Source organism: Penicillium samsonianum, assembly GCF_028829775.1.
Source record: "Penicillium samsonianum strain IBT 33392 chromosome Unknown utg000001l_segment0_segment0, whole genome shotgun sequence".
In the NCBI taxonomy this organism is placed as follows: Eukaryota; Fungi; Ascomycota; class Eurotiomycetes; order Eurotiales; family Aspergillaceae; genus Penicillium; species Penicillium samsonianum.
Genome location: NW_026643259.1, coordinates 1,324,244 through 1,345,631, shown reverse-complemented (window position 1 = coordinate 1,345,631; position 21,388 = coordinate 1,324,244). Strand labels below are relative to the sequence as shown.

The following is a 21,388-nucleotide window of genomic DNA, read 5'->3' as shown; positions in this document are numbered from 1 at the left end:
ACAATTTAATCCAACCAAGAGGACCTCTCTAAATCTCTCGAGGCACTGAGATTACAACCCGATAATGAAGCATCCCAAAGACTCCGGGTTGAGTCACTCCTCTCCGCCGTCCACTTCCAAGTGATGAACAGAGACATGCTCGAGCCATCACCCCTAGACCTCAAATCTCGCTCTGGGTTTTCTTACATGGGTGTATGTACTAGTTCTACCAGGGCTCGCGCATATGGACATCGTGAATCTTCTTTTTGGTACGGGATGGAGGACAAGAGCATCAATTTTCTGGCTGTGATGCGACCCTCAAAGGTTTTGGGTCGTGAGGGAATAGGCTCAGAAATGACGGCGCTTACGGGTGAGTGCTGTATCAGCCTTTGGTACTTCTGTCACTACTAACTGGAGAAAGGTTGGCTTCACGCCGAGCAGAGGCGTCTGAAGAGACAGTACCACATTGCATACACACTTGCAACTGATGGCGATGTCTTCAGGGTCTTCCGCATGAACAAAGTGGGCCAGGTATGTATACCCAGACGTCTATAGGAGATTATATTAGTTCTATAGGAGATTGTATACTTGATGCTAGTGATATAAACAGTCGTCTGAAAGAATGCAATTCTTGGGGAAATTAGGTCTGTGTCTGAGGAGATGCTCAAGGAGTTGCGCCACAAGCAGTTGGAGAAGTTCTTCAAATAGGAGGAATCCATTGGATATTTGCCATTTATCGACACTCTGTCAATGGCACTTGCTATCTACCATGAACTTGCAGCATCTCTCGAAAATGATCTACATGTATCTATGGGTCAATGCATGTGTACCATAGTTGATTAATATTGATGAACCTGTTTGCTTCTGTAAATTATCGACCAAATATTCCATTTTCCATAGGAGCTCTTGCGTATTCGCTCTCTATCTTTTTTCTCCTGGTGTTATAAGCCATTTCTGTCTATTTCCACTACTATTATTTATAGAAGCTCCCGACCTAAGACATACACCCTCGATAGAGACCTGTCGGGAAAATGAATAAAACAAGAGACTTGACGATCTGAAAGATCGAAGAGCAAACATTCAAACAAGCCCTATAGGAATTGTGGGACTAATTTGGTATATGAGATCAAAAATATCTTAGTCCTATTGGAAATATGAATGTCTAATATCAAACAAGTCCCAATATCCACCGTCCTGCTTAACCAGATAGACGAGATAAGACGACCACTACTTGTTTTCTTTTTCTTAGAATATTGCCAGTATCTTCATTTTCTCATACCTAGCACTTTATCCATAGCCAGCTCTCACAGGAGGAGTCTAGTCCTTCAATTTCAACCTTCGACGTTACACACAGGTATGTGGCTCGAGCACTAACTACTACTGTGAGCCACAGAGTCCGAGAGATCCAATGCTAAGAAGTGGATCCACAGGGCTGAGCTCTCTTCCTCTTGTTGCACAATAGGGCACTACATACCCTTATTTGCATGGGTTGTGGAGTAAAGCTTGATCCTCCTAAACCGAGAGGCTATTACTGCACATCTTTATACACTCTTAGCCCTCAGTACACCGTGACGGGACATACAATGTTAGCTATATTGGTATGTGCATCCGATCTCAGTCATACAAACCTGCCATTGAAATGTTTTCATCGTACAGGCAAGTAGTAGGTCATATGAGCAATATTCGGTAAAACGCCCAAATTCCAAGAGCAGATGGATATAAATACCAACATATCGACCTCCAGTCTGAATATATTCACATTCTCACAATTGATTCTCTGCCCACCAACAACAATACCACTTCTACCCTTTTAATATCTCTACCGACTATCTTTGTTCAAAATGGTTGACGCCGCCTGTCGCATTGCCGGAAAAGAAGAGCTCTATATCTTCGCCGGTCGACACTATGGTCGTGTCAGGTTTAGCAAAGGAAGCCCGGAGCATAGTCTTGCTGCAGGCCCGACCCTCGTAAGCAAGGGCTGGAACACTCTTCCCAAGATGGGCTTTGGTACAGTGGACACTATTGTGCCTGTGCCTTGGCAGGAAAAACAACTCTACGTTTTCTACGGAGGCCGATATGCCAAAATCAAGCTCGAAAACTACGATGACAGCTTTGTCAATGAAGGGGCCCGTCTCATTACCTCTGGATGGAAGTCGCTCACCCAAGCGGGCTTTGACACCGTGGATGCAGCAATGCTCACCCCCGGAACAAAGAATGAGATGTACTTTTTCCGCGGCATGCACTATGTTCGTCTGGACTCTAGTACCGACAAAATTGTCAATAAGGTTGCGACTATTGCAGAGGGCTGGCCGAGTCTTGTTCAGGCTGGCTTTGATTGTGTTGATGCTATTGTTCCGAGCCCGAGTGGTCAGGATCTCTACTATGTCTTCCGTGGTGATCAATTCGCGGTGATCAAAGTGGATAGCTCCCGGAGGGATACCCTTGTCTCGCCCCCGAAGACAATCAGCTCTGCGTGGAAGGCTTTGGAAGGATGGGTTTAGTCATTATTGATGAAATAGGTGGTGAGCCTGTCAAGTGCAAAGTAAAAACCCGTGTGTTGGGACTTGGGTTGTTTCAGGTCACTTCTTGCATCTCTTTTTGGACCTTAATTTTCATTATTGATGTCAAAGTTGTTGAGATTATGCTTGGACCAATACCATATGCAGCTAATAGTCACCTGTCATAAGGTGATGGCGCGTATAGTATTCACTATTTTTTAACCTCAAGTATGTATTGAAAGCGTCCTGAATAATATCCCGTGCAACTACTTTGTGTATGAAAAAGTTGGATATAGTACTCTTCCCTCTAGAAATGGTAAGTCGACCAAGAGATACTACATTTATAACGGTGGCTCAAATATTATTTATCACCCTTAGAATTACTATCATCTCATTTGAAGGGAATACTAGTACATACATACGATATACTCAAAGAGGGATGATGGCTTGTGCATAAACGAACCTTTATAGTAGGGCTCTTTCTAATAAAGAGATGAGACAACACCGGTTTAAACATACATTTAATGAATCTTTTGGATTATTTACATTGTTTATCACAAATGAAACTGCAGCTTCGTTCACTTAGGGCTTGGCTCCCAGGTGACGCTTGGCAAACGTCAACGTCATGTGATGAATCGCAGAAGAGCCGCATTTCTCGTTATTGGTTTCACCTCCACACGCCCTGTCTATCACGAAGGTCCCAGACCATCCTGACTAACTTCCGCCCTTGGGGAATTGCTTATCCCGATGGGTGGATTCATTATCGCCTTTGAAGACAGTGGAAGCTGTCAAGACACGCGACGATGTCACCTCCGAGCGGAGCGGCCTCTTACAAGAAGAAAGATGGGACCCTAGCTATATCCACAGATGAGAAGTCAGTCTCATGGAGTCCTGCAGTTGCAGGGGCTGGGAACACGATCACAATCCCCGTGCTCAACATCACTAGTATGCAGTCACTCCATGGCCGTGCATTCGTTCTCTTTGCTGACCCGCGCGACTGCTAGATCTACAGCAGACCCCAGCCTCGAATCCGAAAGTGATGCTCAAAATCTTTGCGCAAGCTCCCGACGCGCCACCCAATAGTACCCCCGATCAATATGTCTTCCTGTTTACGGCTGGAGCAGACGCCCGCCCGCAGGCCGATGTCATCAAAGACACATTGAGTGCTCGGGTCAATACGGCGAAGGCGGCTACACCATCCCAGACACCGGTGCCTAGAGGTACATCTGAGGGTCTCTCAGCGGCAATGGCAATTGCAAACGCTGTGACATCCGCCGGGACATCGAAGAATCCTTTGGACGACGAGAATAAGCTTCGGTCCGACATAGAACTACAGCAGTCGTTATTAAGATCCGATTCAAATCTGCAACGAATGTTTTTTGAGGGATTGCACACAAAACCGGAAGCCTTGTCGTCTGGGTCATTTGTATCACAGTTCTGGTCAACACGACTGCATTTATTGCGAGCGCACGCAATCGAACAGGGCCAAATCCGTGGCTCATATAATGTGCTATCTTCACTCAAGCCTCGAGTCGAGGATAACGTGACACGACTGAATATCAGCAAAGAGCAAATCCAGCTCATCTTCACACAACATGCACTGGTCAAACGCGTGTATGACGAGAATGTGCCGAAACTCAGCGAGCAACAGTTCTGGTCACGATTTTTCCAAAGTCGGCTGTTCAAAAAATTGCGCGGAGAGCGGATTACAGAGGCCGACGCAACCGATGCCGTGCTGGACAAATACCTCCAAACGAACGAGGCCGCTCAGCCGGACCGGGACACAAATATCCATCACTTTTTAGATCTGGCTGGAAATGAAGTAAACCACAGCCAGCGTCGCGGAAACCGACCTGATCTAGATATGAGACCATCTGGCGTCGACAAAGTACCCATTATCCGGACACTGAACAGCCTGAGTGAAAAGATCATGGCTAATGTGGCTCCGGCCGACGGGGATATGAGTGCCCCTATAGGCATCAACGAAGAGGCATGGAAAAAGCTCCAGCTGCAGGATCTTCGTGGAGAAGAAGAGCAAAGCCGCATCACTTTGAACATTCGTGATCAAAGTCGGTTCTTCACTCATGGCCAGGAGGAGGATAAAACCAAACAATTTGCGAAACAAGATCCGGATCAGCTTCTCCAGATTCTCCGTACGGAGATCAATCAAAGTCTCCCATCGCAGGGCAATACACAACTGGGCAAGTTGGTGGACCCCGGCGATGATGAAGACGAGGAGATGGAGGATGCACCTGCTAGCCGTCGACCTGTCGGATCATCTGCCGCTCTACATGATGCATTCTCTCAGATCCTAAAAGCATTGCGCGAGCGTCGTGCCCAGATGAACGAGCGAGCACCATCAGAAACATATGGGCTGTCGACTGCGCTATTTGACCGCTTAACATTAACACATGCCACGACAACGGAGTTTCTGCACCAGTTCTGGCAGGCATTCCTCTCGGGCAACCCCGACCGCGCTGGAGAGGTCGCGTCCTTAGCCGAGTCTCTTCAGCGAGCAACAGAGCGTATTAAGGCTGTTGCTAATGACGCAGAGGCTGAGCGGAAAGTCGAAGTTGACCGGCTAAAGAAGCAAGCCCGTGACATGTACGAGAGCACCGGGCGAAAATTACGAGTCAACTTAGAAGGTGTGGAGGGAGGCCAGAAGGTTGTGAACCAGCTTCTTGGTCCTACACTCCATGCACTGGAGGTCGCATCGACCCGATATCAAAAAGAATTGGCCGAACAAAATAAAGAAGCGGCCATGGCTGCTGCTCAAGAGATGGCACTGACATAGAAGGAAACAACCCAGGCGTTTGATATTGGGTATGGGATGTATAATAGGATACTGCATAAGAGCTTCAATGTTTGATTCATACAGAGAATACAAATCTCGATATCTATTAAACTACGTGTAAAATAACATAACTATAAAGTGACATAAAAATGCTTGTAGAGAATAAAGTCGGCATGTCGAGCTTCCCCGGACTTCGGGAACTTCGTGCCATCTGTCCCCTCAACTGCACTGAACTTTCTCCAACTCACCTTCTCCCCCAACTTAGATGATTCCCAAGCCAGAATCACACTGAAAAAGAGAAACACAAGGGGCCTCAAAATGCTCACCTCCGGCCTCACAAATGCGCCCCTCACCAAAGCCCTCCTCATCTACACGATCGCCTCATCGATCGCTCTCTCCCTCTTCGACATAAAACACCTCGTCGTGATCTATGTATCGCCTCATTTTTGGCCGTACGTCCAGTTCTGGCGTGCATTGGTGTGGCACGTCGTTGGCTTCACCAATTCCACCGAGGCCCTCTTCGCCGCGATGCTAGTCTACCACCTGCGGGTTGTCGAGCGCGCGTGGGGGAAGCGGAAGATGGCGGTTAGTCCTTCTTTGTCTTATTGCCCTCGTTCCTGCAGATATGCATAGACATATGCGACCAGGAGACGGACAAACTGAAACAGTATCATATATGACCTGGAAACCGATTGCTGACACCATGATACTCTGCTTGCTACAGACCTTCCTACTCACCACACTACCATACACGACTCTACTTCCGCCAATTCTCCTCACCCTCCTAATCCGCCCTCTATCCCTAAATAACATCAATTACCTCCCCTCCGGCCCAACAGCAACCATATTCGCCCTGTTGGCGCAGTACCACGCCACTATCCCATACACATACCGCTACCGCATCGGGTCCACATCCTCCCCCGCCACAACAAACAACTCGACAGACAACAATACCAACAATGATCCCTCAGCCGAGAATGCCACACAGACATCCCAACCCAAACCCCCGCCACCAAGCCTATCCCTCCTCCTCTCCGACAAATCAACCACCTACATAGTCGCTGCCCAGCTAGCCCTCTCCCAGTTCCCCGCAATGCTCCTCCCGTCAGCCCTGGGCTGGATCGTCGGTGTAGCCTGGCGCGCGGAGCTGCTACCGGGTCTGTCGCCGGCTAGCACCGGGTTCCGGGTTCCGGCTTGGGTGGTTGGCGAGCAGGAGCGGAGGGGTGGTTCTGGCTCTGAGTCTGGTGGTGCGGAGAGAGAGAGGTATGAGGATCTGCGACGGAGGTTGGAGGGTGAAGTTGCTGCTTCGGCTTCGGGGGTGGAGGGGTCTGGTGTGCAGGCTCAGAGACTCGCGAATACTGCCGGCGAGGGTGGTGGGTTTGTTAATCGATTGACGCGTGATTGGTAGAGAGTACTTGTTCTTTGATTGGGATGTGCAAGGCTTGTTGAATATGTCTATCTGGTATAGATGTACCGCGGACAGTTGAGATGGAACATTGGGTTATTTGGTAGGAGGCGCTATTAGATATAGCCCGTCTTCAAAGCCCTGTTTTCATACCTTCATCCTCGATCAATTCATGTGGTGTCCCCACGTTTGCAATTCTCCCTAATCCGTATGCGAAGATGGAATAGTACAATACTCGGTGATCAAAGAGAGAGAGGTGAGTACTAAAACGAAAAGCCAGACAATATCCGGAAATGCATAAAGTCTAGAATATCAACTAGCAAGGGCGTATCTCCGCTAGAGTATGTGCCAACTGAAAACACCACATAACGCCATATCATCAATGTCCATAATATTGAACGGGACATGTTACCGCCCATTGCGACTCCGTCTCATATTTTCCTTGCACTCGTTACAATACCATTTCACTAATAGAGACTGTTAGCAACCTAGTCAATTTCAACAAGGTAAAGAAGACTCTTACCATTCTTCCCGGGCGGTTTCGTCAAGCCCACACACGACAGATGGAACCATTCACGCGGACAGGCGTCATTATCGCAAGCAACCATCTCGCCGAAACTGATTTCGTTACAGTAACAGTAGCGTGGCTCACCCTCCTCGTCTTCGTCGTCGCCCTCGTGAAGCGACTCGTCGTCAGACGGTATTACAGGCTGTGGGATGGGCTTTTTCTGAGTTCGTTTGGTAGAGGCCGGGTCTCGACTTCGCGTAGGTCGTGCGTGCTGTTGGCTGGGCTCTGTAAATGCGGGGAGGATAGGGGTCGATGTCTTGGAATTGCTTCCCTTGGCCGTCTCGACCTCGACAGAACCGGCTTTTCCTTCCAGATCCTCGCGCTTGGATCCAGCTGGAACGGATGTTCTACCGTTGGCATCGGCTTCATAGTCACGGTGTGTATCTGCATGGACAAGTTCGTTTTTGACGGGTCCGTCCCGGGTTGTAGATCTGGAATCGGCAATTTTGTCTGCGTGGGGGACATGGTTAATTGATTGTTCCAGGAGGAGTGGTTGAAACTGCATACTGTTGTTGGGCAGGTTTGAGGCCGATGATGGTGGCCGCGCGCGCGAATTGCTTGGTCCAGAATTCTGCTGGGCTCGTGAAGACTGTGGCCTTGATGTGTTGGGGCCCGGGCTGGCGGCACCCCGCGGGCCATTGAATGTTCCAATCAAAGGCGATGGGGCCAGAACGGGCGATGCAGCATTAGAAGTGGTGGCCCTAAAATAAAGTCAGTTGGATGTAGTAGTGAGCGTAGCGATATGAGACATACTTCTTGCGTGCAGCACTGGCCGGATTGGGAGCGCGAGACCGCTTCTTCTCTGCTGGGTCTTTATTCGCAGCTCTCTGGCTTACAGCGCCGCTAGCCGAGCGCTCCATGGGAACACTGGTGTCTACCGGTAGTGGTCGTTCCACCTTCCGACGCTTGGGAGCAGCGCTCGGGTCAGCCGCGTGATCTGCACCTCGGGATTTCGCAGTATTGGTCTTGCGGGCGCCCGAGCTTCGCGTATCCTCATAGTCCGCGTCGGCCTGTGCCCGACGTTGCTTCCGTGCCAGAACGGCATCGCGCCGCGCCTCACTGCGACTAGCAGCTTCAGCCTCTTGGAGCACGTGCGAAAGATCCTGTCTTTGCGTTACTGCTTCTCGGCGCGGGCGTTCGTTAGTCGCTGCCTTCGCGGCACTCTTGTTGGAGTACGCCCAGTGCGTCAGGCTGCCTAGGCGAGCCTCCTCGCTGATCTCGCCTGCAATGTATGGGAACACCGTATCCAGTCGGACGACTTGGCGATCTAATTCCTCGTTCGCGTTTGAAATGACGTGGTTCTTCTCATCGGCTGTCATCATCAGGTCCGAGAGGCTTTGACGTACACGATCGAAAAGAAGCCGGCGACTTTTGCTCTCCGGCGATTCTGGTGACTGAGATAGCTCCTGTCGCAAGAGAGACGTTATCAGTAAACGTCGAGAGTATACAATTAGACAAATCGCGGGGAAAACTCACCTTGGGCAAAACATCCTCCCGAATCACACCCCCGACGATAGGCGCTGGGTGGGGAGGATGAGGAACGGGCTGCGACTCGGAGGAGAACTGGAGTAACTGCAGCAAATTTTCCTCGAGAGCCCACGCCTTCGCATCAACTTCCTTGAGAAGAGAGTTGTGGCGACGGAACTCGCGCGGAAGCGCCGTTATAGCATCGGTGAAATGCGTGAGCGCAGGATAGAAGCCGTGGGGAACAGGGGTTGTGGAAGGAATTTCAGCTGTCGAGCCGCGGCCGAACGCGAAGGACGACCGTCCAATGGTTTTGGAAGTCCGAGACGGGTTTGTACGTGTCTGACGGGCGGACTGTCGGATTCCTTGGCCCGGGGGATTATTGACTGACGATGGGACGGCGGACATGGTGAAGGGCATAGTCGGGATTGGGAGCTGCGCCGTTGGAGGAGGGTTGAGGTAAGCCTACCCCAATTTGAGGAGGAAATAGTAAGTTTTGAAGAACCAATGGTGTTCGGCAATGATCCGGGACCATGTACAATAGTCAACACCTCGCGTAACAACAGAAGGGCATCGATGCAGGAGAAGCTGCTGCTGGGAAGTTTGAGTGCGGAGAAGAGCGATTGGCAATCGAATCAGGTGAGATTGTTGCCTGCGGCACCAATCAGGCATCTATTGCTGAATCATCTGAGCACGAGGGTGATGTCATATCAGGAACAATGCCCAGGTGTGCATACAAGTAACAATTGATGAGCTATGGAAATTTGAAAGGTTATACACAGAAAAAACAAGCATGAGTCTTCAAAAGTCAACGATTCTTTGTATTTTACATATAGCATGGATTCTAGGTATAGAGGGGACCTTACATTAGGACAACCAAAAGACTGTCCTAGCATACCCTATGACTATGAACCTAGGACACATCGATAACAGACAAAGGAAATCAGTTTAATAAAAGAGGTAGGTAGTACAACAAGGAATTACACGCTAGGTTCTAAGAAAACCGATGAATATATGACACCCAACTCAATGCAAGTGTCAGTGCAAGATCCCAAGTATCTCATCAACAAAAGTCGAATCAAATCGCTAGGAAGGCGTTTACTCGCCCTTCAGGTGATTCTGGTGAAGAGTGAAAGCATCCTCCAAGAGCTCCTGCTCCTCCTTGAGGTGGACGGCCTTGAGACCAGTAGCGACGGAAGCGCTGCCAGCACGACCAGCGTACAGGACGTGGCGGCGGTTGTGGTGCTCGGTAGCGTTCAACAAGCTTTCGATACGGGGCTGGGCGTAGGACCAAGCACCGGCGTTGAGAGGCTCCTCCTGGCACCAGACGATGTTCTTGGCGTTGGGGTAGCTGTCCAGGTTCTCCTTCAGCTGAGCCCAGGGGAAGGGGTGCAACTGCTCAATACGGGTGATCGCAGTGTTGCGGATACCGTTGGCCTCGCGGTGCTTGGCCAAGGCAGCGTAGACCTGTCCGGAGCACAGGATGACGCGCTCGATCTTCTCAGGCTCGTCGATGGCGGTGCCGTGACCCTCATCGGGGATGATCCACTGGAAGTGGGACTCGCCGTTCAGGGCCTCGATGTCAGAGCGGGCAAGGGGGTGACGCAGCAGAGACTTGGAGAAGAAGATGACCAGAGGCTTGCGGAACTGACGGTGAATCTGGCGACGGAGGATGTGGAACAGGTTGGCAGGGGTGGTCATGCAGGCAATCTGCATGTTGCAGTCCTGGTGCTGACGGTCCAGCTTGTCGGCCTCGGGGTACATACGGGGCTCCTCGTTGCAAAGCTGGAGCCAACGCTCCATACGTCCGGAAGAGTGCTCAGGACCCTGGCCGTCATAACCGTGAGGCAGAGACACAACCAGACCGGAACGCTGCAGCCACTTGGATTCACCGGAGGCGATGAACTGATCAATGATACATTGAGCGTTGTTGGCGAAGTCACCGAACTGAGCCTCCCACATCACAAGGGCGTTGGGGGAGGTCAGAGAGTAACCGTACTCGAAGCCGAGACTAGATTGTATGTTAGAATCGTTGTTACGCAGGGAGTTTCAATTAAAAAAACTTACCAACCAAACTCACTCAGGGAGGAGTTAGAGATGACGAAGCTTCCCTGCTTCTCACCGATGTGCTTCAGGGGAGTGTAAGTGCGCTCAGTCTGCTGGTCGTGCAGGACGGCGTGGCGCTGAGAGAAGGTACCACGCTCAACATCTTGACCGGAAACACGGACGTGGTAACCCTCGTCAACGAGGGAACCGAAAGCGAGAGCCTCAGCAGTGGCCCAATCGATGTTCTTGCCCTCATCGACGGCCTTCTTGCGTCCGCTCAAAATACGCTTGAGGTTGCGGTGGAGCTCGAAGCCCTCGGGAACACCGGTACCGGCGATCTTGTCAGCAATGTGCTGCAGGGACTTGGCAGGAACGGCAGTAGGCAGGTGAGGCAGGACCTCATTAGCCAGCTCCTTGGGAGACTTGAAGTTGTTCCAGGCGGAAGTCAGCCACTCCTTGCCGGTGGGCTGGTAGTCCTTGCTGCGGTCGAAGCTGTCGCCGAGCATTCCCCAGACCCACTTCTTGTGCTCATCAATGTCCTCCTTAGTGAAGGTACCCTCGGCAATCAGCTTCTCGACGTACTTGTCGAGCTGAGCCTTCTGCTCAGCAATGCGCTTGTACATCAGGGGCTGGGTGAACGAAGGCTGATCAGTCTCGTTGTGACCCTGCTTACGGTAGCAGACCATGTCAATGACAACGTCACGCTTGAACTCGGCACGCCAGTCAGCAGCGACCTGGCAGACGTAGTTGACAGCCTCAACATCGTCAGCGTTCACGTGGAAGACGGGGGCGTCGATGGACTTGGCAATGTCGGAACAGTAGGGGGTAGACCGGGAGTAACGGGGATCAGTAGTGAAACCAATCTGGTTGTTCACGACAAGGTGGATGGTACCACCGGTCGAGTAGGCCGGAAGGGAGTGGAATCCCATGGTCTCGTAGACAACACCCTGGCCAGCAAAGGCAGCGTCACCGTGCAGCAGAACACCCATGGCGGTGTCGTAGTTGGTCTCGTCGTTGTTGTAGTGCTGGATGGCACGAGTCTTTCCAAGAACAACGGGGTCCTCAGCCTCGAGGTGAGAAGGGTTGGCAACCAGAGACAGCTGCACCCGCTTACCGGAGGGAGTAGGACGCTCGAAGTTCATACCCAAGTGGTACTTGACATCGCCGGAGCCCTCATCGGAAGGCTCAGTAGAACCGGCAAACTCGCTGAAGATGGACTCATTGGGCTTGCGGACAACGTTGGACAGAACATTAAGACGACCACGGTGAGGCATACCAATGACGATGTCCTTAATGCCGTAGTCGACGCTACGATCGATCAGGGCCTTCATACCGGGGACCAGGGTCTCGCAACCCTCCAGACCGAAACGCTTGTCGTTGGGGAACTTGGTAGCGAGGAAGGACTCGAAGCTGGAAGACCAGATTAGACGGTCAAGGATGCGGCGCTTGTCGTCAACCGAGTAGTTGTAAGGTTGAGGGATCTCGAAGCGGTCACGGATCCACTCGCAGGGCTTGCGGTCGGGAATGTGAATGTACTCGACACCGTAAGAGCCACAGTAGATCTTTTCGCAGGCGGCGATGATCTCACGCAGAGTCATCTTCTTGCGGGTTTCAGTGATAAAACGGGGCAAGATACCGGGTCCAAGGGCAAACTCCTGGCTCAAGTCACTCTCGGTGAAACCGTAGTGGTCCAACTCAAGCTCCTTGGGCTTGTCGTAGCCAAAGGCCTCAGCCTCTCCGCGAATGCCGAGAGGGTCGATCTTGGCCTTGTGGTGACCACGGGCCTGGTAGGCGCGGCAGAGCAACTGAACCTTCAAGTGATTCGTCACATCAGCGCCACCGGCGAGTCCCTGACCGGGCATGTCCTGGGGGACACCACCGGTAGGAGTGGGGACGAGGGTAGGGGGAGGAGTGAAGGCCTGGGAGATGGGCATTTTGCCCTCCTCCATGTTCTTGAAGTAAGTCTGCCATGAGATGTGAACACTCGAGGTATCGTTCTTCCATGCCATGTACATCTCATCGATGTAGTTGGCAGTGCTACCAGTAAGGAAAGAATCGTTGGGGTCCTGTTCACGTAAGGGCGAGATCGCGCCGTCGCATTAGTCGAATGCTCGTTTGTTTATTTGAATTATCGGGAACCCGGATCGGATCGCTACCGATCATGAAGATTGTTGTTGCTTACCACTCCTTGACTGGCGCCCTCCGAGGGGGCCGCGTAGGACCGGGCACCGTTGAAAGCACGGTCGACAACAGCAAGAGGCCGACGAGCGGTCATGCTGAAGCCGGAGCTTTTTGAAAAGCTGCGAGCGCTAGTGGCGAGGTGGAATGAACGCCGGCATGATGAAGAGGTCGCACCACGCAGCATACCGCTGTTGGTGGCCTTCAAGGCAGTGTTTCTAAACATTGCGGGATTTTTCTTGGATCAAGGTCCAATAAAGTTTTCGATTTAGAGGAAAGGGGAATTGAAAGACGGTTGTTCGGGATTCTGGCCAAATCGGACGTTAAAGAGTCAGATTCACTGTATGCTATAGTGTCAGCCTGATATTGCCAGGTTGTCCTGCAGGAGGCGCGAGCAAACCAGGATACACGGAGGAAAGGAAAAGAGGCGTAAGTACACGTACGAATTAAATCACAGAACAGGTGTCGACTAGTATTGCCGTAGCACCTGTATAGAATCGGGACTCATCAGAGAGCTAAAGCGCTCTAGATAAGAAAACAAAGTGTGGAGGTAGAGGAAAGATGAAGCAAAAGAAGAGCGCAAAAGGAAGCCGAGAATGACGGGTGTCACGGCAGGTGAGGCTGGTGCGCTGACTCAGCCCGACTCACAGCCGATGCCCGGGGACAGGCGCCACCTATGGTAGTGTAGGAGACGCCCGAAGAAGCCATTGCTCTCCACAGCCGGCTAAAGCATTCGGGCTCGTCTGCGGGAGTTTTCGGCCCAATGGCACTAAAAGGAGTTACTATTAATCATGGGTCTGCCCCATTTCCCTGATTTCCCAACGCCAAGTCTTGTTTTTGATGAGATCTGGTTCGATTTAAAATGTTTCACAGTTTATGATCTGTATTAATATTAACATCTAAACTATAGAATAATTCATGAGATCGTGACAATGCAAAATCGCTGCACAAGTGGGCATATTCAGAGAAATAATAGATCATTATATCCAGACGGGGAAAACCAGGCACCATATTATAAGACATTAAGTCGCTGAGGTCCGCTGGAGGGAACTTCTTCATAATCTGGCCGGCCCGACAACGGTGAAGCAGTCCGTGGGTGGCTGTCGTCATGGAAATAGGCGACATTATTCGAGGCCACCTCATCAGAGCTGAAAGGCCTCACTTCAGAGACTGTCGGGCTTGCTTCGGCACCATTCAAGCTGGCACGGTGGGAGGGTGAGAGCGTATGTGGTGGTGGACTACCTGCACTGCTGCGCAGGCTACCGTTGCTCCCACCCCAGGCTCCCCGGCGTAGCTTCATGAGTGCGCTCAGCGACATTTCGTCGTCGAGATTGCCCATGTCAACCAGCTGCGCCAGCCCAGGGCTCGCTAGAGCTGAATTTGGATGGGTACCGCCGTGGGCCTTGACTGAGATCATAGAGTTGCGTGTGCTCCATTCACTCCGTTCAGTGATAGGGGTCAAGCTGGGCTCCTGGAATTTACCGCGGCTGCTGTGATTCCGTGTGATGCCTTCGACCCGTCGCGGACCAAAGTATCCACCGTTGGTTAGCTCAGAGGCGCCGTTGCCGTCTGCTTGTGCGTAGAAGCCGAACTCTTGGCCGTAGAAGCCATCGTCATCGTTCTCAAGAGCTTCAGCGTTAGCAGCAGCAACGATTGCGTCGTCGAAGTACGAATCATCGTTATCATCGTAGAACTGATCATCGTAGACTTGATTATCAAAGACGTCTTCGAAGGCCATGGCATCCGCAGCTTGGCTAATCCGGCTGTCATCAGAAACCAGACCCGGTTGTGACTCTATCGTCTGCGATGTTTGAGCTGCGCTGTCTTGTCCCTGCGATCGTTCGCTTGTGCTGAACGTGCGCTCAAAGCGCGCACTATATGATGCTTCGTTGGCCGCGAAAGCAAGAGCATGGTGCAAGATATCTAGATTTTGCTCTGTGAGCACACCACCACCATGGGCACGGACAGGGCCCATGTTTGGTATTGGCTCGCCGAGGGGACCACGCTTGACCGATCCTGTGACCCGGTAGTCACTGGCCACACTGGGCATGTGCTGCAGACCTTGGTCTCCCCTTTCTCCCACTGGGCTTTCTTTCCCTGCCGAAGAGTCATCCTCGCCTGGAGCAGCACTGTCCGTTGGTAAAGGTGCCACAGGGCCACCGACCGGCTTTCGTTCGTATAAATGACTGTTTACATCATCAAATATAGATTCATCAAATCCACCATCTTGATTGTCGCCATCAAGATTCCCGAAATCGCCGTCATCGAAATAAAGATCATCATCATCGTCAAGGATTGGGGCCGCTTGTTTCGCAAGCGGAGCCTGGGGAATGGTTGATGTCGCATCAGTTGTGGCAACTAGGGACGGTTGTTCCTCTGGCAGTTGTGGGTTGGGGCCATCGTCTAATTGTGTAGCCTCAGAGAGATGAGAGGCAGAGTGAGAGGTGTTTGTGGGCTCTGGCGGTGCAGCAGTGACCGGGCTAGCAACTACGGGTGACAATCCCGGGATAACCCAGGACTTGGGCTCGTTGATGTTTCGCGAAAGAGAGAAATCATCAAAATCGTCATCATCAGCATCTGCATTGACGCCGGGGATCCTTTCTTCCAGACCATCCAGGTCGTCCATCATGTCATCATCGAAGTCCTCGTCGAAGTCATCAAAATAACCATCCTCCATTCTGCGAGAAGCTTCCTTGGCCTTGTGCTTCTCTTCAAGCATTTTCTCCTGTGTAGATGATTCTACCCCGCTCATATCGAAGCTGAATCGAGAGGCATTGCTCTTGAGATGTCTTGGCAAGGCCGAGGGATTGAAGGGTACATTGGGAATGGTATCTTGGTCTTGAGGGTGCTGAGGATGAGCATGGGAGATTGCTTTGGGTGGGCTTGGGGGAGGCTCCTCCGCCTCAGGCTCAAGCTGCTCCGAAAGATCTGTAGTTCTTTCTGGTAGATGAGGAGGCAAGTTCCGCGCAAAGACCGGTAATGAGCTATCATAGCCAGGCTGTGATTGGCCTGTTAATAGTGAAGACTGAAGATAACCCTTGTTTTCCACCTGTAGAACATTCTGGTCCTCAAAATGTTCCTTGAAAACAGGCGAATGATCACTGTGCCGTTTTGCCTGGTCATTCCAAGTTGCTGCACGCGGTTGACTGGGTATTTGCGGTGGTGAAGTATCCTGCCCATTCACAACTGTATCCCGCTGGGTAGCCGAAAGATTGCGGCGAGGCCGGGGCGCCGAGAAGTCATGGACAATCTTTCCACGAATCCTGGGGTCATAGTCATCTGGCATAGCAGGAACATTCCGGTTCTTGATTTTGACATCTTCTGCCCGGGAGCTAACCACCTGCGAGGAGCGCCTGCGCGCAAGAAGGGACATCGGATTCAAGAGATGGAGCATCGCCTTGCCCGATTTGTGATGTGTCGGTTCTACGGACACATCACGATCTCCGGAGCGCCGGACATTTGTGCTACCATCCATCTTGAAGTCCTTCTGTGGCATTGTTTGTTTATCCGCCGGCGACTCGTCCGGTGAGGTTCTGAACCGGAAATGACCTGATCCTGTTGCCGCAGTTGGCGATCGTTTCTGCTTGCCAAACGAACGTCGAAAGGGCGAGCTTGATTTGAAATTCGGGTCTGTGTCTCCTTGATCGGACCGTCGACCCGTCACAGACAGTTGTGAATTATTCGACTGGGATGTAAATTGTTCTTCCCCGCAGTCGCCGGGGCTGGAATGAGGACGACTTTCTTTTTCAAATGCCGGCGAGGGGACAGCAAGAGTGATCGAGGAAGATAGCGGCGCGACCGATGAGCTGATGTTGAGCTTAGAGGTATCGATGTCCAACGGCGAGTCGTTCGAGTGGGGGCCATCGGGCGAGGAGTAACCGTCAAAGGTAGTAGTGAGCGTCGGTGTATCCGGAATCTGTGGGAGCTGGGGAGGGCTGCTAATCGGGCTTCCATTCGCCCCTTTGGTAGGTGAGGGCGCGGGGATCGAAGCAGGCGACGCGGACCAACGTCGATGGTCTCGGCGCCAATACGAGAAGACGGTAGATGGTGGCATGGCAGCTATTTAAGGCCCTCACGATGCCAGATTGAGTCGCGAGTATTAACAAGGGGCGTAAAGGTCCATTGCAGTTATCAACTGCATGTGTTGGATAAACAAAGACGCTGTCATATACAGACAACTGGACCGTGGGGAGATGCAGAACCCACCCGTGGACTTCTTGACCCGAGCTTTTGTAAACCTACTAAACTCGATTTGACGAAAAGAAGGGGTAATCTGCAGTAAATTTCCAAAGACATCGATTTTTATGTCTATTTATATAAAAGAGAAATGATCTAAGTAACGCGCGGCTAAAAGTTAGGTTACACCCATCCTGCTGTAGTGTCTGGGCCTATCTACAACATCGCGTCACATTCTTGCCCCTACTTCAAGGTTGCTTCTTGTCTGGACACTTTTCTTGACTGTTTTCTCATCTTTTCTCAGATAGGTCAATTCCCCCGAAATGTAGGCGCTAATTCCTCTATAAATCGTACAGCTATGCTACATAGATATCCTTCAAAAAAAATAAATCAAAAGAATGACACGCTCAAAACGACCATATGCTATGCTAACAAAATATAAAGCAAAAATTAATAGATGACGCTTTCAACGAATGCTTTGCCTCCAGCGGTCGATCACGTCGGTTGTGACCGGGCCAGTGTGTGGTGCCATGTTTGGAGTATATCCCATGCCATTCGTGCCCATCATCGCAGGGTTCATAGGATACCCATATTGATGTGCCATCTGGTATCCTGCAGGTGTGGGATATCCCATTTGTGGCGGAAATTGTTGCATGGACATGCGGTTCCCATACTGGGACATGGTGACAGGCCGCTGATTGAAAACATCATGCGACGACTGGCGAGCAAGCTGGGGAGGACGACCCTCTGTAAGCGCGGCCATGCTGCGGCGCATTCGCGGGTTCTTTGGAGGCGCAAGTTGGGCAGCGGCCTCTTTCTGAAGGCGACTACGTCGTTGTGCGAGTGTCTCTTCTTCGTTGGGGGCGGGAGGTTCTTGGGTCTCGTTGGGCACAACTCCAGCCCTGGTATCAATTTCGGCCATCAGGTCACTGGCAAATTTGCTCTCCGAGCGGTTATGTCCCTTTAACCGTTGAAGTCGCTCGGCGAGGGTCTCTATCTCCGTCTCATCCTCACTCTCGGCGGCCGGCTCAGGAACATGCGCCGGGGGCCCTGTTGCATACACTGTAGCAGGACGCTGCTCCGGCTGCGGGATTGGTTCACCCCGCAACCTGGCACGGCGTGAGCTCAGAGGCTCATTTTCTTCTTGTTGGCGCTTCGCTATCAACCCCAAAGGTCGATCGTCATTTTCCGTATTGGTTTTCTCGGGGTACAACATAGCCAGGGGAACGTCATCGTCTTCGTCCCGTCCTTCCCAGGCCAAAGCGACAGGACGTTGCCGCCGTTTATCACTTTGCTTTTGGGCCATTTCGTCCATTTCTAACAAAGTGGTCCGCATACCATGGAAAGGTACAGGCACAGCCGTCCGCCGTCGGTGCTTCAACTCATGCTTCCGCAACTCCAATTCGGCGATAAGCGTGTTCGGTGGACCAACATAGTCCAATTCGCCCTCTTCCTCTTCCTCGTCCTCTTCGTCTTCAGATTGTTCGTCACTTTCGGTATCAGTGCCTTCTGACCCGCGCTCATGGTCGTGCTCATCACGATTTCTATCCGAGTCATTCCCCGCTTCCGATCCATGTCGTGAAGTGACAGGGTCCCCATGCTCGTCTACATTATTAGTGTTATAAGGCTGGCCAATCGTGGCTCGCGAAAGACGATTTGTCTTTTGCCCTGTCGTATCTTTTGTCAGGGTCTTGCGTTTTGATTTGTTGTAGATGAACGCGCCGACATGACCAGCATACGGGTGATCAGTGAAAGCCGAAACGGGGGCATTCGCAGAGGCGTCCAAAATGCTCTCCAGCGTAGCAACCGCAGAATCTTGCTTAACTTCGACCTGGAGTGATGTACTCGGCTGATCAAAAAATACACTCGCACGGAGATGTGGTGGCAATGTCGATTTGCGTTTATCTTTGTGGCTATCGCTTGGGTCTTTTTGATCGGCGTCAGGTAGCACAGCTGTTGACTTTCTATCCTGAGCGGCGATGGCGCCTGCAAGCTGTGTACGACGCTTATCCCGGTCAATGTTTGCCTTGTGTGACAGCTTCGGTGGCAGATTCAACATGCGTGGAACAGGGGCGGGATAAAACACCATGTTCTCCCCTGCTTGCGGTTTTTTGTAATGTTCCGGCTTGCGGGCGAGCGGCGGCTGCTCTAAAGAGACCTGGCGACCCTGCTCCAAGGGTGTGAAATGGACACCGTCAAAGTCGGTGAACAGTGTCCGCGCCTGCTGGTAGGTATCGTTCGATGCGACCGAGGCCCGGCGCTCCAACTCCGCCTCTGCGGGAACTCCTTGTGGAACATATTGGTCGTAATAGTAATCGCTCTGGGTATTGAAAAGGGGCTGCGGTGCTGGTAGATTGGGGAGCCCCGGAAATTCATCCACTTCATGTTCATGTTCATCATGTGCAGGCTCCGCGAGCTGAGCCAGACGCGCCCCTGATGCGGAGCGCTGACGCGCGGGGGACGCATTCGATCCATGAGCGGAAGAAATTGTGGCTGCTGGGGAGAATGCACCATTTCGGTGAATGATTGAATTAGACGCGGAACTGACTGATCGTCGCTTTTGCTCTTGGTCCATGCGACGGATCTCGCTCTCAATGTCCGCGGAGCACGAGCTCAGCTGCTCCGCGCTTTGTTCCAACCGCGTTACATTTCCTTTGTAGGCTCCTTGTATCGACTGTAAATCCGGGGTAGGGTGGCTGAGAGGTACGGGAGCCTCGCTGCATGCGCTGTGGATGGGGGGCTCGGGAGAAGAATGTCGCGCGACGGTCGTATTGAGTGGTGGAATATGCAGGCTGTTGGATCGCTCTTCGGGGGAAGGATCGGCGTCATAGTCATCGTCCTCCACCACATCGTAGCTGGTAGAAGTCATGGAGCGGAGTATCGAACCTAACTGACCGAAACTGGGATTGTCCGTGGTTTTGGCAGCTTCTAGGTGGTTTCCTCCCCCGATGTGATCAGTATCAAGCGGCAGCTGCTCGAATGCATGTCCATGAGCGGGCGAGGGGCTGCGGGATGCAGAAGCGGAAGAAAGGGAAGCCACCTCGTGGTCGACTTGAGCGACGGCGTTGTACGCCATAATATAGGTCTTAGTCACCGACCATCCATTCAGACCAGTTCAAATTGAGTGGGTTTTCGGGATCAAAGGGACTTGGAATAACAGGGATACAGGGATACCAGACAAAGAAATGAAGCCAGACTGGAGGGATGTAAGGAAAGAAATGAAAAACCAGGAAACTGGGCTGGGGATACCGGCTAATTTTGGAAGTTTGCCGTCGTACAATAATTTGGCCCTGGAATGCCAACTGAAACTAAAGCTACTGCTAATAATGCTAATTATATCGATGTAATTTCCTCCTAAATCTCCCCAAAACAAGGAATAAAAAGCACTAAGCCACTTAGGGGGCCTTTGCGTTCATGTCTTAGACCAGTCACCACGTTCTGCACGCCGAGGGCGGGTTTGACTCTCCACTTGGCTCTAGAGGTCTTGGCATTTTTGTATATCTATATATAAGGAGTACTCTCTTTCAAGGAGTATAAGGTCTTAGGCCCTTAGAATATACTAGCAGTACCACCATTGCTTCTCTGCCTCGTTGCCTTTCTGCAAGCTTCCCGGTAACATGCATAAAGAGGCAACCCAAATAGGTAATCCCGAGGTGTGTCTGCGTCTGAGCTGAAGTACTTGACAACCCCGGACCAATCAGACCATCAACAGATATCGTGGCCTCAGTTTTTTTTTCCATTAGATTGCTTCGAAGGTTTGCCTTGCTGGGATCCGACCAATAAAAACACTTTGATTGGTGCTCGAGACTCTGAAATGGTCGCGTGACCTGCACTATGTAGGTAGCCGATATCAAAACACAATAACCTTGCATAAACCTCATCTTAAAATCATCCATATTGGAACCAAGCAATGATTCACTACAATACTGCCGTCGGCTCAATTTTCTTGAAGTAAACAGGTCCGATGGACTCATTTCTGGGAAACTATATTTCAAACCATCGCCGGCACAGACTTCCTGTTCTTCTCTTGGAGATCATGACCGAGCACCTCATACCCCGGTCTCAGAGAGTCTAATGATTACTTTCATACAAGCATACTAGGCCCACGTCCTAAAGCTCGCGGGGATACTCCGTACTCTGCTGGCTGTTTGGCTACGCTGAGGTTGCAGAAGGGACTCCATTATACTCGATAGAACGTGATTACCAGGGAATCCTGGCAGAAGAAGTCGGAGCTACTCTATCTAACGTCCATCACATTCTTCAGGTCGCACTCGTGGACT

General features: G+C 51.4%; 8 protein-coding genes across 8 annotated transcripts; 4 read left to right on the top strand and 4 right to left on the bottom strand.

Annotated features, from left to right (window-relative positions):
• Window positions 1-255: 255 nt before the first annotated feature.
• On the top strand, window positions 256-687 carry N7471_000529 (uncharacterized protein; the record flags this gene model as incomplete). The annotated part of the gene is made up of 3 exons (XM_057273250.1): window positions 256-349; window positions 401-510; window positions 601-687. The coding sequence occupies 3 exons, from the start codon at window positions 256-258 to the stop codon at window positions 685-687; spliced, it is 291 nt and encodes a 96-aa protein (XP_057141429.1).
• Window positions 688-1,820: 1,133 nt separating this feature from the next.
• N7471_000528 (uncharacterized protein) lies at window positions 1,821-2,480 on the top strand (the record flags this gene model as incomplete). Its single annotated transcript, XM_057273249.1, has 1 exon — window positions 1,821-2,480. The coding sequence occupies one exon, from the start codon at window positions 1,821-1,823 to the stop codon at window positions 2,478-2,480; it is 660 nt and encodes a 219-aa protein (XP_057141428.1).
• An 800-nt stretch (window positions 2,481-3,280) lies between these two features.
• On the top strand, window positions 3,281-5,271 carry N7471_000527 (TFIIH subunit TFB1 family protein; the record flags this gene model as incomplete). The annotated part of the gene is made up of 2 exons (XM_057273248.1): window positions 3,281-3,422; window positions 3,482-5,271. The coding sequence occupies 2 exons, from the start codon at window positions 3,281-3,283 to the stop codon at window positions 5,269-5,271; spliced, it is 1,932 nt and encodes a 643-aa protein (XP_057141427.1).
• Window positions 5,272-5,504: 233 nt separating this feature from the next.
• Window positions 5,505-6,778, top strand: dscB. Its single transcript, XM_057273247.1, has 2 exons — window positions 5,505-5,856; window positions 5,996-6,778. Exons 1-2 carry the CDS (start codon window positions 5,590-5,592, stop codon window positions 6,677-6,679), a joined length of 951 nt encoding a protein of 316 aa, XP_057141426.1. The 5' UTR covers window positions 5,505-5,589; the 3' UTR covers window positions 6,680-6,778.
• Window positions 6,779-7,084: 306 nt separating this feature from the next.
• N7471_000525 (putative PHD finger domain protein (Ing1)) lies at window positions 7,085-9,116 on the bottom strand (the record flags this gene model as incomplete). The annotated part of the gene is made up of 5 exons (XM_057273246.1): window positions 7,085-7,143; window positions 7,200-7,694; window positions 7,752-7,945; window positions 7,998-8,650; window positions 8,721-9,116. 5 exons carry the CDS (start codon window positions 9,114-9,116, stop codon window positions 7,085-7,087), a joined length of 1,797 nt encoding a protein of 598 aa, XP_057141425.1.
• Window positions 9,117-9,806: 690 nt separating this feature from the next.
• Window positions 9,807-13,158, bottom strand: kgd1 (alpha-ketoglutarate dehydrogenase KGD1; the record flags this gene model as incomplete). The annotated part of the gene is made up of 3 exons (XM_057273245.1): window positions 9,807-10,719; window positions 10,776-12,820; window positions 12,937-13,158. The coding sequence occupies 3 exons, from the start codon at window positions 13,156-13,158 to the stop codon at window positions 9,807-9,809; spliced, it is 3,180 nt and encodes a 1,059-aa protein (XP_057141424.1).
• A 786-nt stretch (window positions 13,159-13,944) lies between these two features.
• Window positions 13,945-16,986, bottom strand: N7471_000523 (uncharacterized protein; the record flags this gene model as incomplete). The annotated part of the gene is made up of 1 exon (XM_057273244.1): window positions 13,945-16,986. The coding sequence occupies one exon, from the start codon at window positions 16,984-16,986 to the stop codon at window positions 13,945-13,947; it is 3,042 nt and encodes a 1,013-aa protein (XP_057141423.1).
• A 588-nt stretch (window positions 16,987-17,574) lies between these two features.
• N7471_000522 (uncharacterized protein) lies at window positions 17,575-20,184 on the bottom strand (the record flags this gene model as incomplete). The annotated part of the gene is made up of 1 exon (XM_057273243.1): window positions 17,575-20,184. The coding sequence occupies one exon, from the start codon at window positions 20,182-20,184 to the stop codon at window positions 17,575-17,577; it is 2,610 nt and encodes an 869-aa protein (XP_057141422.1).
• Between the last annotated feature and the right edge of the window lie 1,204 nt (window positions 20,185-21,388).

Coding starts and splice junctions, on each gene's coding strand:
- dscB (XM_057273247.1), top strand. CDS start 5,590: ATGCTCACCTCCGGCCTCACAAATGCGCCCCTCACCAAAGCCCTCCTC. Junction 5,857..5,995: donor GGGGGAAGCGGAAGATGGCG/GTTAGTCCTTCT, acceptor TGCTTGCTACAG/ACCTTCCTACTCACCACACT.